Raw genomic sequence first — 17263 nt, 5'->3', positions numbered from 1 at the left:
TGTGCATGTGTGTGTACAATTAGTGTGTGTGTGCATGTGTGTGTAGAATTAGTGTGGGTGTGCATGTGTGTGTAGAATTAGTGTGGGTGTGCATGTGTGTGTACAATTAGTGTGTGTGTGCATGTGTGTGTAGAATTAGTGTGGGTGTGCATGTGTGTGTAGAATTAGTGTGGGTGTGCATGTGTGTGTACAATTAGTGTGTGTGTGCATGTGTGTATAGAATAAATGTGGGTGTGCATGTGTGTGTAGTGTGTGTGTGTAACTCTGCACGTGCTGGGTGAGTAGGCCAGGGTTGAAGAAAAAACTCTTAAAGTTTTAAGCATTAGTAGATGCGTGTGATCAGAAAGCAAAATGACCCGTTGAAAATATTGTACAAAATTATATTTGAGCACTTATTTAATTTACAGTGGCTGAGTAAACAAAACAACTTCATTTTGTTTTTATCTAAGAACATTTGGGTCTACTTGCTGGCCGATGACGACACACGCGCCGTCTATTTCCGGGAGAGATAACAGGTCAAGGGTTAAAGTTCAGCCATTACAGATCAACCCTGTCTCCCAGCGCCCCCTGTGGTCGGTGGTTATCTCCCCTGCTCAATAAAATTGCCCTCCTCGTAAAGTTTTGGTTGCTGGTGTGTTCTTCTGCTCGCCCGTGATTTTTATATGACTGAAAATCTTGGCACGTTTTTGTTTCAATATTGATTACATTTCTCAACACTGGACAGTGAACTCTGACCCTCTTGTGTCAATCACAGTCGCCCTAAGGAATCGTTTGTGTTTACGGAACAAACTTGCACAATCAATAACAGACAACTTTCTGATAACAGAACTTTTACTCAGTGGAGGGGAAGTTCTACGGCTGATAGTCATGTTGTTTATATTGAGCCATGGTGGCCCAGTGTTTGCGGGCCATGTTAGGCCATTGGTCGTGGGCCATGTTGGGCCATGTTGGGTCGTCGGCTATGTTGGGTCGTGGGCCATGTTGGGTCGTTGGCCATGTTGGGTCGTTGGCCATGTTGGGTCATGTTGGGTCGTGGGCCATGTTGGGTCATGTTGGGTCGTGGGCCATGTTGGGTCGTGGGCCATGTTGGGTCAGTAGTCGTGGGCCATGTTGGGTCGTTGGCCATGTTGGGTCGTGGGCCATGTTGGGTCAGTAGTCGTGGGCCATGTTGGGTCGTTGGCCATGTTGGGTCGTGGGCCTTGTTGGGTCATGGGCCATGTTGGGTCGTGGGCCATGTGGGCCATGTTGGGTCGTGGGCCATGTTGGGTCGTGGGCCATGTTGGGTCGTTGGCCATGTTGGGTCGTGGGCCTTGTTGGGTCATGGGCCATGTTGGGTCGTGGGCCATGTGGGGTCATGTTGGGTCATGTTGGGTCGTGGGCCATGTTGGATCGTGGGCCATGTTGGGTCGTGGGCCATGTTGGGCCATGTTGGGTCGTTGGCCATGTTGGGTCGTGGGCCTTGTTGGGTCATGGGCCATGTTGGGTCGTGGGCCATGTTGGGTCGTTGGCCACGTTGGGTCGTGGGCCTTGTTGGGTCATGGGCCATGTTGGGTCGTGGGCCATGTTGGATCGTGGGCCATGTTGGGTCGTGGGCCATGTTGGGTCATGTTGGGTCATGGGCCATGTTGGGTCGTGGGCCATGTTGGGTCATGTTGGGTCATGGGCCATGTTGGGTCGTGGGCCATGTTGGGTCGTGGGCCATGTTGGGTCATGTTGGGTCATGGGCCATGTTGGGTCGTGGGCCATGTTGGGTCATGTTGGGTCGTGGGCCATGTTGGGTCATGTTGGGTCGTGGGCCATGTTGGGTCGTGGGCCATGTTGGGTCGTGGGCCATGTTGGGTCGTGGGCCATGTTGGGTCGTGGGCCATGTTGGGTCGTGGGCCATGTTGGGTCGTGGGCCATGTTGGGTCATGTTGGGTCGTGGGCCATGTTGGGTCGTGGGCCATGTTGGGTCGTGGGCCATGTTGGATCGTGGGCCATGTTGGGTCGTGGGCCATGTTGGGTCGTGGGCCATGTTGGATCGTGGGCCATGTTGGATCGTGGGCCATGTTGGGTCGTGGGCCATGTTGGGTCGTGGGCCATGTTGGGTCGTGGGCCATGTTGGATCGTGGGCCATGTTGGGCGTGGGCCATGTTGGGTCGTGGGCCATGTTGGGTCATGTTGGGTCATGGGCCATGTGGGGTCGTGGGCCATGTTGGGTCATGTTGGGTCGTGGGCCATGTTGGGTCATGTTTATTCGTGGGCCATGTGGGGTCGTGGGCCATGTTGGGTCGTGGGCCATGTTGGGTCATGTTGGGTCATGGGCCATGTGGGGTCGTGGGCCATGTTTGGTCATGTTGGGTCGTGGGCCATGTTGGGTCGTGGGCCATGTTGGGTCATGTTGGGTCATGGGCCATGTTGGGTCGTGGGCCATGTTGGGTCGTGGGCCATGTTGGGTCATGTTGGGTCGTGGGCCATGTTGGGTCATGTTGGGTCGTGGGCCATGTTGGGCCATGTTGGGTCGTGGGCCATGTTGGGTCGTGGGCCATGTTGGGTCGTGGGCCATGTTGGGCCATGTTGGGTCATGTTGGGTCGTGGGCCATGTTGGGCCATGTTGGGTCGTGGGCCATGTGGGGTCGTGGGCCATGTTGGGTCGTGGGCCATGTTGGTCAATAGCTCGGGCTAAATTGTCGATGGCAAATATTATAGTGGTGGGTTGAAACTTACTCCCCCGCCCACCTCATCCGCATCTCTCCGCCACCCCCCCCCCCCGGGTTATCCCGACTGACAGTTTTTATCATGTGACCAGCCCCAACACTTCCAGTCAATGGACCATTTGTTGTGGTGACGTCAGCGCTGAAGTCCTGTGTAGATTGTGTAGCCCACAGTGTCAACCAGCAGACAACAGATGGGGGTTGGTAGCAGACGGGATGTAGCCATTTTGATAGGTAGCCCGTAGTCTAGCTCTGACTGCCTAGTTTAACGTCTGTGTCCACCCAGCTCTACTGGGTACCTGGATGGATCTCTCAGAGCCAGCTAATCTCTAATGGGTACCTACTCAAAACAGAAATAAAAACTTAGCAAGGTGCTACTAGCTAAGATAAAAAAAAACTAATGAACTCTACTTCATCTACCCTCATGTACCCCCTGGTCAAAGACCAGCTAAGTACAACTACTTGAGTACTTATCATGCTGTGTCCAGTAGACTCCAGTAGAGTGATGTGTCCAGTAGACTCCAGTAGAGCTGAATGCTGTAGAGTTTTACACAAATTGTTTGAAACGAATCCGGACATTTGTGGCTGTTAGCCCGCTCAAACATTTAAAGCGAAAGTAAATGGAGCATGACCTTCAACCTTTCACCAAAAACCCCGTACGTCCTGTATGATAAAACAGAGCAGACAATTTGTAGCAGAAGTGACGAAACGTATTAGACAAACGAAGATAAATGTCTCACAAGTCTACACCAAGTGGCCAGGACCAGAGCGAGGCTGCACGTGCACGCCTCACGCCCTAGTAACGGATGTGGGTTTTTTTTCACGATTTATGAAACAGGTAATGTATTGATCAGCGTTATCGTTCTTGCGCCGCCATTATGAGCAAGTCAACACCCACGAGGCTGTCGATTAAATATTTATGGAAAATTTAATGAAAATTTTTTAATCGCTCTGGCAAACTAGCGCCTAGGTAACAGGTAAATGGAAATTCCCGAAATTCCACCCGAAAATCCGTAGTATCACACGTACACACGCTAACACACGAACACATACACACTGAAATATACACTCAGACGTACACAAACGCGTGCACTCTAGAACACACGTCGCTCCAGCTCAATGAATATTTGAATTGGCGTGGAATACGGTCTATTTTCGGATCTATTTTCCGTTTTTATGTCGTGTGAGAAAAAAAACGCTGAGAATTTTTTTGTGTAAAATAATTAATTTCCATTTTTTTTCTCGCTTTAGCTCTATGTGCTGCATGATAAAGATGGCCTAACATAAGGATAGTGGCCCATTTATGTGGCCTGTTAGAGGTGGCCTAACATTGGAACAGTGGCCCATTTATGTGGCCTGATAGAGGTGGCCTAACATTGGGATAGTGGCCCATTTATGTGGCCTAATAGAGGTGGCCTAACATTGGAACAGTGGCCCATTTATGTGGCCTGATAGAGGTGGCCTAACATTGGAACAGTGGCCCATTTATGTGGCCTGTTAGAGGTGGCCTAACATTGGGACAGTGGCCCATTTATTTGACCAAGAACACCCATCAAATCTTCGATCGTTTGAGAAATAATTAAAGCTGTTACAAGCTGTTATAATACTGTTCTATCTTGAGCAGCACACGTCACCCGTCCCACCACGTCATGGGTATGAACTCTGATTTAACAGGATATCACGTGATCTGTTGGAGTGACGGGACACCGTGGCAGTTAAGTGCCAAACTGTTCTTTGATTCTGGAGTTTCCTCCTATGTGGGTTCCTGTCCCCAGCTAAAGAGCTTTATCTGCTCGGAGATCCGAACTCGACACTTGCTCAGTTAACTACCATGAGCTCTCTCTCTCGACCACGCCCTCCAACTGGCACTTTGAACAGTGACATGCCAATCTAGTAGCCTGCCTTGACATTTGAATAGCTAGATGTTATGACATTTCCACTTTTTGTTTGTTTCAAATCCCCGATGTGTATGGTTACCATACAGTTACAACTGGGCTATAGTGTGGGTAGGGCCTGGATAGGGTCAAGTTTTTATTGTGAAACTTGAGGCGTGCCATGACCAGGCAAGGCCCTCACACATTAGTTTCCATGTCTTTGGTTTTAAGCGCTGATCCAGCTGGGGTTGGGAACAAACTCAACAAGAATAGAGTGTAGCATAGAGTGGATCTCTGAAGATTGTTTATATGTGGGGGGGGGGGGGGAATGTCCTTGTGTAACACGCTAGGTATGCGTGTTGTGTATGTTAAGTACTGACATTTCACGAAGTTTAGGTAGTCAGCTAGACTAAATACTGACTTCACGACGGTCAGGTAAACTAAGTACTGACATTTGATGAAGGTGAGGTAGACTAAGTACTGACATTTGATTAAAGTGAGGTAAACTAAGTACTGACATTTGATTAAAGTGAGGTAAACTAAGTACTGACATTTGAAGAAGGTGAGGTAGAATGTTGATTAAACAAGAAGATGTACACTGTATAGGCTGAGATAAATTTACTCTAACCTATCGATCCCTAGTGAGATCAGTACCACATAACTCGACAAATCGATCCCTACTAATCGTATTGAGTTTTTTATCATTAAAATTTGATTGGGTTCTCTCTAGAGAAAATAGACTTGCCATGCCTTAATTATGGGCTTAACCGGGGACGTTTGGCCTTAGAACAACTCATTAGTCTTTGACTTAATGCCGTATTTTGGTTGGCGGCCACCGCGTTCAATCTCGTCTGTTTATCTGGGGGGGGTGAGGGTTGAGGTGTGGGGGTGAAGGGTGGGGGTGAGGGCTGAGGGGTGAGGGCTGAGGGTTGAGGCGTGGGGGGGGGGGGGGCTGAGGGGTGAGGGTTGAGGTGTGGGGGGCTGAGGGTTGGGGTGAGGGGGTGAGGGGTTGGGGTGAGGGGTGGGGGAGAGGGGTCTTGTGTTTTGGCTGAATGGCGCCGAATAAAGTTTAGTGGTGGTTGTTGTGTTAGAGATGGTTTTTGAGGCTGGTGTATGTATGGTTGTGGTAGTGGGAACGGGGGTTGTGGTTTGTTTTTGTGGTTGTTGTGTCGGGTTGATTTGTGTGTATAAGTGTGTGTGTTTGTGTGTATAAGTATGTGTGTTTGTGTGTACAAGTGTCCGTGTTTGCGTGTACAAGTGTGTGTGTTTGTGTATACAAGTGTGTGTATTTGTGTGTGTATTTGTGACAAAAAAATATCCATCTAAAAGTTAGAATGGTACGAAAACCCTCAAAAATGAAATACGCAACAACACCTCACCCTTACACTATGTCTCCTTTAATTTCACCCTTACATTTCGCACCCTTACATCTCACCAGTACACCATCTCACCCTTACATGTCACTTTTACATCGTCTCACTCTTACACAATCTCCCCCTTACATCTCGCCCTTACATCTCAACCTTACATCGTCTCACCCTTACATCTTACACTAAACTGCCTCACCCATACACCGTCTCTTCCTTAGATCTCACCCTTACATCTCACCCTTACACCGTCTCACCCTTACACCGTCTCACCCTTACACCGTCTCACCCTTACACCGTCTCACCCTTACACCGTCTCACCCTTACACCGTCTCACCCTTACACCGTCTCACCCTTACATCTCACCCTTACATCTCACCCTTACAACGTCTAACCCTTACACCGTCTCACCCTTACACCGTCTCACCCTTACATCTCACCCTTACACCGTCTCATCCTTACATCTCACCCTTACACCGTCTCACCCTTACACCGTCTCACCCTTACACCGTCTCATCCTTACACCGTCTCACCCTTACACCGTCTCACCCTTACACCGTCTCACCCTTACACCGTCTCACCCTTACACCGTCTCACCCTTACATCTCACCCTTACACCGTCTCACCCTTACATCTCACCCTTACACCGTCTCACCCTTACACCGTCTCACCCTTACATCTCACCCTTACATCTCACCCTTACACCATTTCACCCTTCCTTACACCACTTCACCCTTACACCATCTCACCATTACGTCTCATCCTTTGACCAACAGACACAAAACATTGCTTGCCAATATAAACACTTTCTACCAAATTACCTTGATTGGTTTCAACCATTTTAAAAGACGTGAGTGCGTCACGTGACCTTTCCAACCAATCAGATGTCTGCATCCATCCCACATGACCCGTGTTGACAGCGGTTTACTTTACTTCTAAAAATAGCCCACTTTTATGAGTCCCAAAAACGAAATTTGAAACGAAATGATGGTACTACGTTAAAAGGGCAATCAATTCGACACCAAAAATTGTTCCCTGGGCTAAACGGGAACAACTTTTATGGTTCCATCAATACTGGGGTACTGGCCGCAAAGTGGAACCGTTTTCAGACAGAGTTTTGGGGGTGGGGTGGGGTGGTATAGGGGTCATAATTATATGGTCGTCGGTACCAGAGGCGTATCCAGGTTTTCGTTGTAGGGGGAGCGAAAAGAGCAAAAAAAGGCGCCGAATTTTTAGCACGTCCTATATACGTGTATTATATATATATATATATATATATATATATATATATATATATATATATATATATATATATATATATATATATATATATATATACATATATATATAATTACTAGCTGTATGTCATTACTTCGCTATGATGAAAAATAAATTAAAAGTAGCGCTCTGAAGAAATAAGAAAAAACACACAATGTAGGCCGATAAAACAAAAATTGTATCAATCTAAACAATATATATATATATATATATATATATATATATATATATATATATATATATATATATATATACACTACAACTAAAAACAATGAACGTAACACAATCTGTTTTGTAATTCTTGTAAAAAAAAATTTCTTACATAATAATTCCTGGGAAATTATATAAGACAAGTAAAAAGAGGGGAAATAATCACTCTCTTAATATAAATATGTATATATCTACACATTTAATTATAAATGTCAAAATAAATAAATAATTAGTTTAGAATATAATGAAATTGTTTAACACTATTCATGTTTACAAAAAGTTTTTGTCTATAATCAAAATATAATATATCGTCATCATAAATGCTAAAGTATTACAGCATAATGAAAGTTTTTAAAATCTGAGTTGGTATAAAACCACGCTTTTCGATATAATAGATAAACATTCGGAATACCAGCCTACATTTAACTAAATATCGGTCTTAAGGTTCAGATCATATATTTAATTAACTACTGCTTCGGTGTGTTCTTTGAAGATCATTTTTTAACATAGTGATAGGTATGGGTTGGATCACTGTATTAATCACAAACCTTTTTATTGGTAATTGCAAAAACAATATTCACAGAGTTTTACGTTTAAAAAGCTAATTTTTTGGAGGCATGTTACATTGGTTTATCATCATTACGCGTTTTTCTACATGTACTTAACAGATCAGTTCGGGGTGGGTTGGGGGGGGGGGAGGGTTCAACTTCATTCACCACTGTCCGTTCACTTTAGGTCAATTATCCAACCCCGTGTATACCTGGGTGTGACATTAATGTCGCTCTACACAATTGTGGTGGTGAGGTGTGTGTGTGTGGGGGGGGGGGGGGTTACCAACTCAGACTGAACATAGCGTCAGTTTTTAGATGACTGTTCTAAACATACATATATATTACACAAATATAAATTACTCAAATATATATTACAGAAATAGATTTAAATAAGTAGCAGTGGTATTATGACAATATTTTTTTTTTACAGAAGGGTCCATGGGGGAGGGGGGCTTGTAACTGTTTCATATAATTTGTAATCGTAATCACTATCGCCCAAACTGTAAGAATACTACTACTTCATCGTGATGACGTTGTTGAACTTGTCAAAATTTCCCCACCACTAAGCAGTTTGCTCATAAGTAAATTTAAATAAAGGTGCCACATCAGTTGTATTTGTTTCTGTATTGTAATTTTTTCAAAAATTAATCACACGATTCAAACTGTATATATAAAGTATATATAAAGTAATTATGTGTGAAGTTTTATGTATAATATTTTCTAATTCAATTATTCGTAAGCACATACATTATACAGTTGCCCTAAACTTAACACCCCTCTTGCCAAGTGGTACTACCGTAGAGGTTTTTTAAACATTACAATGCATCGTAATGGTTATTTTTTAGAATGGCAAACTGATGCAGCTGTTAATACGTGTTGTAAACGTAGACACTACTAGACTAGTACAATAATGCTTAATTTCTGCATGAAAAGAAATCTTGTGATTTACATAGATGTGCCGACCAAAAATATTTTTTAACAAATATCATTGTTTAAAACTTTGAGTTTAAAAAGTTTCCAAAAAGGCGCCATTTTGATGAAAATGGCCAGAGGGGGAGCGGCCGCTCCCCCTGCTCCCCCCCTGCGTACGCTACTGGTCGGTACGTTTTGTAGACACCAGTGTGTCTTTAAACTAAGGACACAAAAATGTGTGTCTCCTCTTGTCTAGATTGATGTGTCTCCAATGTAAGCACACAGAAGGTGTCTTTGCTGTAAGAATACACAAATGTGTCTCTATACAAGGTCACACGAGTGTATTTAATGTGTATTAAATGTAAGCACACACAAAAAGACCAAACATGTGCCTATATCAGCCTAAAAAAATAATCAATTATAAACTACTTGTATCGGCCTATAAGACATAACCAAATTCAACCTACAAAAACACTTAACCAAGCATGGATTGCCTGTATCGGCCTAGAAAACAAAACAAATTGTATTTCACACATCCTGTTGACCTTCTCTAGAGGGTCATCCATAAATGGCGTCACGCTTTTTTTTGACGATTTTGACCTCCCCCCTCCCTTCCGTCACACATTGTCACAAAAAGCCAGACCCCCCCCCCCTAAAATGACGTCACACCTCAGCCTACACCCCCCCCCCTCCTCAAAATTACAGTTGAATTTTTTTTAAACATCAATTTTTCCAAAATCTTGTCTGAAGACTGTCCTAACAGAGTATTTTAATAAATTCCTATTATAATTTATTAAAACAGTTTTCTAAAACGCGAAATAACGTCTAAAATTGGTTTTCTAACATTGCTTTTTTATAATGCAAAAGTGTGACGTCTAATCATCTGAACTCCCCCCCCCCCTCATCACACACCGTCACAAAATTACGACCACCTCCCTCCCCCCGTCTTTTATGGACGACCCCTAGGAGACCTAACGTGTCAGGTCGACCTACCAAATGTAGAACACATTGATTTCCCCCAGACAAACGGCCAATATTAGACCTACAATGTTATTTCAACGTTCCAATGAGACCCAAGGCAAGAGAAAACAATCGAGTAACTACTAGAACAATTGTAAATCTACAAGTTTTTGTAAGTTGCAAATCTGAATGGTTATTTAAATGTTGTAAATCTGGCGTAGTTATGTAAGACCAGCCAAGTTACGTAATTTTTTTATCTGGAAGATTTGAGCAATTTGTAAATTTGGATGTGTTCTCTGACACTCGTAAATCTATAAAGATTGAAATCTTTTTATAGAACGTTTTTTTTACCAATTCATTTGTTTTAAAGCCTTGACGCCCACGGGGATTTGTATAGCATCTAGTTTAATCCTTATGATGACGTACATGCTGGCTTTTAATTTACAAACTTGGAATCATATTTCGTTTACAATTAGCCAGCTCATAATGACACCAAAACTTTCAAATTAAATTTCACTTTTTTTTTTAATTCATTTGATATAAGTACTTATCATTTGATATAATTATATACGTATCATTTGATATAAGTACGTATCATTTGATATAAGTACTTATCATTTGATATAAGTACGTATCATTTGAAATTTGTACGTATCATTTCCTTTTGTCGAATGTCTAGTCGTTGCAGCGCTTGTATGTTTGGCGGATTTCCCCTTTCAAGAAGGGAAACAAGGTAATTAAAAAGTCTAGTGACAATTTTAGCGCAATTTCCTTATGTTATCTAAAAATAGCTCTGTCGTAGCGTAAATCAAGAACAGGGTTAGTAAAACCATTGGTTAGTTATTAAAAGTTTTTTAATTAAAAAAATTTCAGTATTTTACATGTTTTATTTACAATACAGTTACATGACTAAAAACCTAGCTACCGAACGTGATGGCGCACCCATTGAACGTGATGGCGCAGCTATTGAACGTGATGACGCGTGTGGTGTGGTTGGATAAACATGCCTACTAATTTGGTCCAAATTTTAATTAATTCAAAAAAATATTTGTGACCGAACGAAAGGGTATTTTTGAAAACTTTCTTAGGCAATATTGTTCTAAATTATGGCAGGAATCGATTGGTACATGTTTCAAGTCGCTAAGTGGTCTGGTTGTCGAGATATGGGCCAAAAACTGCATTTTTTCGAGGTTTTTTGGCTTTTCCGGGAAATCCATGAAAGAAACCCGGAATTTTTAAGGCCTATGTTCATCCTCGTAACTTGCTTAACTTAATTGCTTTGGAACTAGTCCTCGATATTGCTTCGTTGAGGAGGAGATACGACTTAAAGCTGCGGACACATTCATACATTCCCAGAAATGACGGGTTAATAAACGCAATTCTCCAGAATGGAAATTGCTCTAAAAACCTTGAGTAAAGGGATGGTTTGGAATGTTCTATGGCCAATAAATGTGATGGTTTCTATTTGGGTTTGCTTCCACAGCCTTTATTCACCCAAACACAAACTACAATTGCTATCGAGCCTTATCTGAACGGAGTTTCGAACTCGGGACTTTACGTTTTAGCAGCCTTGAGATGTACCGACCCGACCACGCCTACCTTAGAATATTAATGTCAATCAAAACCCATAACAACAATGTTTGAGTTGTCGTCAGCCCGTTCACCAAGTTGCGTCCCCTTAAACCAGGGGTCTCCAAACTTTTCAGTCTGAGGGCCGCATTACCCATCAAATTTCAGTTCGGGGGCCAGTTTCTTCCAGGCATGTCTTTAATTTTTCTGGACAAAGTTCCTCAGCCATCACAAACAGACGATTTTTCCTTGGACAAAAAGATCTCCGCGGGCCGGATGAGAGAACTTCGCGGGCCGCATCCGGCCCGCGGGCCGTAGTTTGGAGACCCCTGCCTTAAACTGTCAGTGAAATATCCACGCTAATTTAAATTCTGTCAAAACAATTCCAGACCACGTTTTAAAACTGACACAACAGTGCTAGCAATCAGTGTAGACCGTACTACACTAGGGGAAGTTTGACGTGTTTTCATGCACCTTTCTGTTATCGCTAATTAATTAATTAAAACAAGATTTATTTTGTCTAGTGTGGTCTAACATTAGCCACATGCTTCACTACAAATAGACCCTTGCACCAGTAAACAAAACAAGAAAATGTGAATCAATTCTGTTATCACTTTGAAGGCGGCTGTAAACATCATATCTTGATGTTCAGGGAGGTATAGGGAGGTTCGGGGAGATACGGGGAGATACGGGGAGGTACGGGGAGATACTGAGAGGTACGGGGAGGTTCGGGGAAATATGGTGAGATACGGGGAGGTACGGGGAGATACTGAGAGGTACGGGGAGGGGGAGGTACGGGGCACAACCCCTGGGTATGGACTGAGTACTAGCTAGAAGCACCCCTGGGTATGATGGCAGCACCGCTGGGTATGATGGCACCACCGCTGGGTATGCAGGCACCACCCCTGGGTATGATGGCAGCACCCCTGGGTATGATGGCAGCACCCCTGGGTATGATGGCAGCACCCCTGGGTATGATGGCACCACCCCTGGGTATGCAGGCACCACCCCTGGGTATGATGGCACCACCCCTGGGTATGATGGCACCACCCCTGGGTATGGACTGAGTCTACTAGCTGACCGCACCCCTGGGTACCAGCCACAGTGATCACATAATGAAACAATGCCCTGTCTGTTTGCTGTAATTATGCCGGTCTATTGTCCTGTTCAGCGTGATGGTCTTGTGGCACTTCATTGGATGCTGGAATAAAACAAAAGATAATTTGTCTACTCAGCTGGTCGTGTCGGGTGGTACGTGGGTGTGGTGGGTTTTGTGGGTGGCACTTGGTTGTGGGTGTGGTGGGCAGCAGGGGGATGTGGTGGGTGGGTGTGGTGGGTGTAGTGGGTGGCACGTTGGTGTGGTGGGTGGAAGGTGGGTGTAGTAGGTGGCAAGTGGTGTGGTGGATGGGTGTGGTGGGGTAGCAGGTGGGTGTGGTGGGCGGGTGTGGTTGGTGGCAGGTGGATGTGGTGGTGGTGGGCAGGTGGGTGTAGTGGTGGGCAGGTGGACGTAGAGGTGGGCAGGTGGGTGTTATGGGTGGCACGAGGGTGTAGTGGGTGGCAGGTTGGTATGTCGGGGATGTGTCGAGTGGAATTCGTGTCGTGCGGGTTTCTTCTGTGAGTGTGACGTACCACTTGAGATGCAAAAATTGCTAAATGGCTTTGGAGGAAAATGTTCAAATATATTGTTGCCTTTGGTGTGTTTAAAATAGTGGTCCTAGAGTGTGTGTGTGTGTGTGTGTGGCGGGGGGGGGGGTGGAGTAACGTGTGAGAATAAAATAGATTGAGACTAAGCTAACAGACTCAGTCAGCTACCCTACACTCCAACAAACTCGAGCTGAGAGTTGATGAGCAGGTTCAACATGAGAATATTTTCTGATCTGTAGCTAGCTGTAAACACATATAGGGGGATGTCGTACAAATCTAGGAGATGTAAGCTTGTATCATACAGGGGATGTAAGCTTGTGGCAAACAGGGGATGTAAGCTTGTATCATACAGGGGATGTAAGCTTGTGGCAAACAGGGGATGTAAGCTTGTATCATACAGGGGATGTAAGCTTGTGGTAAACAGGGGATGTAAGCTTGTATCATACAGGGGATGTAAGCTTGTGTCATACAGGGGATGTAAGCTTGTGGCAAACAGGGGATGTAAGCTTGTATCATACAGGGGATGTAAGCTTGTGGCAAACAGGGGATGTAAGCTTGTATCATACAGGGGATGTAAGCTTGTGGTAAACAGGGGATGTAAGCTTGTATCATACAGGGGATGTAAGCTTGTATCATACAGGGGATGTAAGCTTGTGGCAAACAGGGGATGTAAGCTTGTGGCAAACAGGGGATGTAAGCTTGTATCATACAGGGGATGTAAGCTTGTATCATACAGGGATGTAAGCTTGTGGCAAACAGGGGATGTAAGCTTGTACCATACAAATACAATGGATGTAAGCTTGTACCATACAAATACAATGGATGTAAGCTTGTCTCATACAAATACAATGGATGTAAGCTTGTCTCATACAAATACAAGGGGATGTAAGCTTGTCATACAAATACAGGGGATGTAAGCTTGTCAAACAAATACATAGGATGTAACGATGTGTCACAACGAGAATGTAACTGATTACATCTACGGTGTCGGGTTCCTTCCTCAATGAGGCCTTGCTGTAATGAATAATACGTTCATGACGTCATCAATTTTAGAGTGGAGTGGGATAATGTTTTTATGATGTAATAATCTGATGCAGGGGATGACAATCATACGGGGGGGGGGGGAGATCATCCAATATTAAAACGTATTTTTGGACAGCCTTTTGAGTGCATGTAGGTTAATTGAACAATTAAATATTTTTAAATGCTGCATCTCCGTGTGACAGCCTGCTCTAGATGGAGGCTCGTCTTACTTTTCTCTGGAACCGATTTCTTTTTTTACTTTCTTTAAACAAAATATGCCATTAAAAATGCCATTAAAAATGCTAGCTCTAGATTTAAATGTGTGTCGTCTTGTTAGTGCTTTCTGTCTCTCCTGTTACCTACACACACACTCCCACCCTCACATCCCATACCACACACACACACACACTGCAGCAACCACACACCTGTTGTAGACTACCCTCTCCTTCCCCACACATCTCTACCCCCCACACCCCACCCCCACCACTTACAGCACCCCACACACCTGCTATAGACCGTCCTCTCCCCGCGATTCTCTTTAATCAGCCGCGATTAGATTTGTCAAGAATCGATTACCAAGCTGGAACCGACTCAGGGCTGCGGTCATTTAAGCCTGGACTGTCCTGATTGAAAATCGATTCCTAGAACCGCCAGGGCAGCGATACGGGGGAGCTGGTCGGATGGGGGAGGGGGTGGGGGGGAGGCTAGAGGGACAACTCTAATCAAACATACAAGCTACTATAACAACACCCGACCAAGGGTTACTTTCAGCTAATCTCTCGTCTGCAATCAATACCCCCCTCCTACAACTTTCTTGTAAAGATGAAACCTACTTAGCTGACCACTGGACAAGTTCTGGTGGTTTGATGTTTCAACATTAGGCTGTTGTCCTTTAATAAAGTGGGCCTAGTTACATCTAAAATAGGTAAGTGGGTGCCTAGTTGCATCTAAAATAGGTAAGTGGGTGCCTTGTTACATCTGAAATAGATAAGTGGGTGCCTAGTTACATCTGAAATAGATAAGTGGGTGCCTAGTTACATCTGAAATAGATAAGTTGGTGCCTAGTTACATCTGAAATAGATAAGTGGGTGCCTAGTTACATCTGAAATAGATAAGTGGGTGCCTAGTTACATCTGAAATAGATAAGTGGGTGCCTAGTTACATCTGAAATAGATAAGTGGGTGCCTAGTTACATCTGAAATAGATAAGTGGGTGCCTAGTTACATCTGAAATAGATAAGTGGGTGCCTAGTTACATGTGAAATAGATAAGTGGGTGCCTAGTTATATGTGGGGTAGGGGGGGGTCAGATACATGCAAATAGATATGTGGGGACCGAGTGAAATACACAAGATGGGGCCCCTGTATAGAGTTGAATAGATATGTGGGGACCGAGTGAAATACACAAGATGGGGCCCCTGTATAGAGTTGAATAGATATGTGGGGACCGAGTGAAATACACAAGATGGGGCCCCTGTATAGAGTTGAATAGATATGTGGGGACCGAGTGAAATACACAAGATGGGGCCCCTGTATAGAGTTGAATAGATATGTGGGGACCGAGTGAAATACACAAGATGGGGCCCCTGTATAGAGTTGAATAGATATGTGGGGACCGAGTGAAATACACAAGATGGGGCCCCTGTATAGAGTTGAATAGATATGTGGGGACCGAGTGAAATACACAAGATGGGGCCCCTGTATAGAGTTGAATAGATATGTGGGGACCGAGTGAAATACACAAGATGGGGCCCCTGTATAGAGTTGAATAGATATGTGGGGACCGAGTGAAATACACAAGATGGGGCCCCTGTATAGAGTTGAATAGATATGTGGGGACCGAGTGAAATACACAAGATGGGGCCCCTGTATAGAGTTGAATAGATATGTGGGGACCGAGTGAAATACACAAGATGGGGCCCCTGTGTATTGTTTTTAAATGTATTCCAAGTCTTGTGTCCCAGCCTGACCAAAGTAAACATTGGTCAGGGAAAAACCAGTATTTATAAATAGCTAAGGTCCAGCGAGTCTATCACGTGACCAGGGTTGACAAGTCTCACGCGAGCTCCCCATCACCCCAGCTCCGCATCACCCCAGCTCCCCATCACCCCAACTCCCCATCACCCCAGCTCCCCATCACCCCAGCTCCCCATCACCCCAGCTCCCCATCACCCCAGCTCCCTATCACCCCAGCTCCCCATCACCCCAGCTCCCCATCACCCCAGCTCCCCATCACCCCAGCTCTCCATCACCCCAGCTCCCCATCACCCCAGCTCCCCATCACCCCAGCTCCCCATCACCCCAGCTCCCCATCACCCCAGCTCCCCATCACCCCAGCTCCCCATCACCCCAGCTCCCATCACCCCAGCTCCCCATCACCCCAGCTCCCCATCACCCCAGCTCCCCATCACCCCAGCTCCCCATCACCCCAGCTCCCCATCACCCCAGCTCTCCATCACCCCAGCTCTCCATCACCCCAGCTCCCCATCACCCAAGTTCCCCATCACCCCAGCTCCCCATCATCCCAGCTCCCCATCACCCCAGCTCCCCATCACCCCAGCTCCCCATCACCCTAGCTCCCCATCACCCCAGCTCCCTATCACCCCAGCTCCCCATCATCCCAGCTCCCCATCACCCCAGCTCCCCATCACCCCAGCTCCCCATCACCCCAGCTCCCCATCACCCTAGCTCCCCATCACCCCAGCTCCCATCACCCCAGCTCCCCATCACCCCAGCTCCCCATCATCCCAGCTCCCCATCACCCCAGCTCCCCATCACCCCAGCTCCCTATCACCCCAGCTCCCCATCACCCCAGCTCCCCATCACCCCAGCTCCCCATCACCCCAGCTCCCCATCACCCCAGCTCCCCATCACCCTAGCTCCCCATCACCCCAGCTCCCATCACCCCAGCTCCCCATCACCCCAGCTCCCCATCACCCCAGCTCCCCATCACCCCAGCTCCCTATCACCCCAGCTCCCCATCACCCCAGCTCCCCATCACCCCACCTCCCCATCACCCCAGCTCCCCATCACCCCAGCTCTCCATCACCCCAGCTCCCCATCACCCCAGCTCCCCATCACCCCATCACCCCATCACCCCAGCTCCCCATCACCCCAGCCTCCCATCACCCCATCACCCCATCACCCCAGCTCCCCATCCTGTGCCATCAGTACAAAATCTCCA

General features: G+C 45.8%; 1 protein-coding gene across 1 annotated transcript in view; it reads right to left on the bottom strand.

Annotated features, from left to right (window-relative positions):
• The window catches only part of LOC131950414 (uncharacterized), a 40837-nt gene extending 30564 nt beyond the window's left edge, over window positions 1-10273 (bottom strand). Inside the window, exon 1 of the mRNA XM_059312553.1 lies at window positions 10197-10273. Coding sequence (XP_059168536.1) covers window positions 10197-10273 — 77 coding nt within the window. The remainder of the gene's footprint in view (window positions 1-10196) is intronic.
• Window positions 10274-17263: the final 6990 nt, after the last annotated feature.

The sequence above is a fragment of the Physella acuta genome, unplaced genomic scaffold (genome assembly GCF_028476545.2).
Source record: "Physella acuta isolate Inbredline_101_S28 unplaced genomic scaffold, ASM2847654v3 ptg000760l, whole genome shotgun sequence".
Lineage (NCBI taxonomy): Eukaryota > Metazoa > Mollusca > Gastropoda > Physidae > Physella > Physella acuta.
This window is presented reverse-complemented; position numbering and strand designations above follow the sequence as displayed.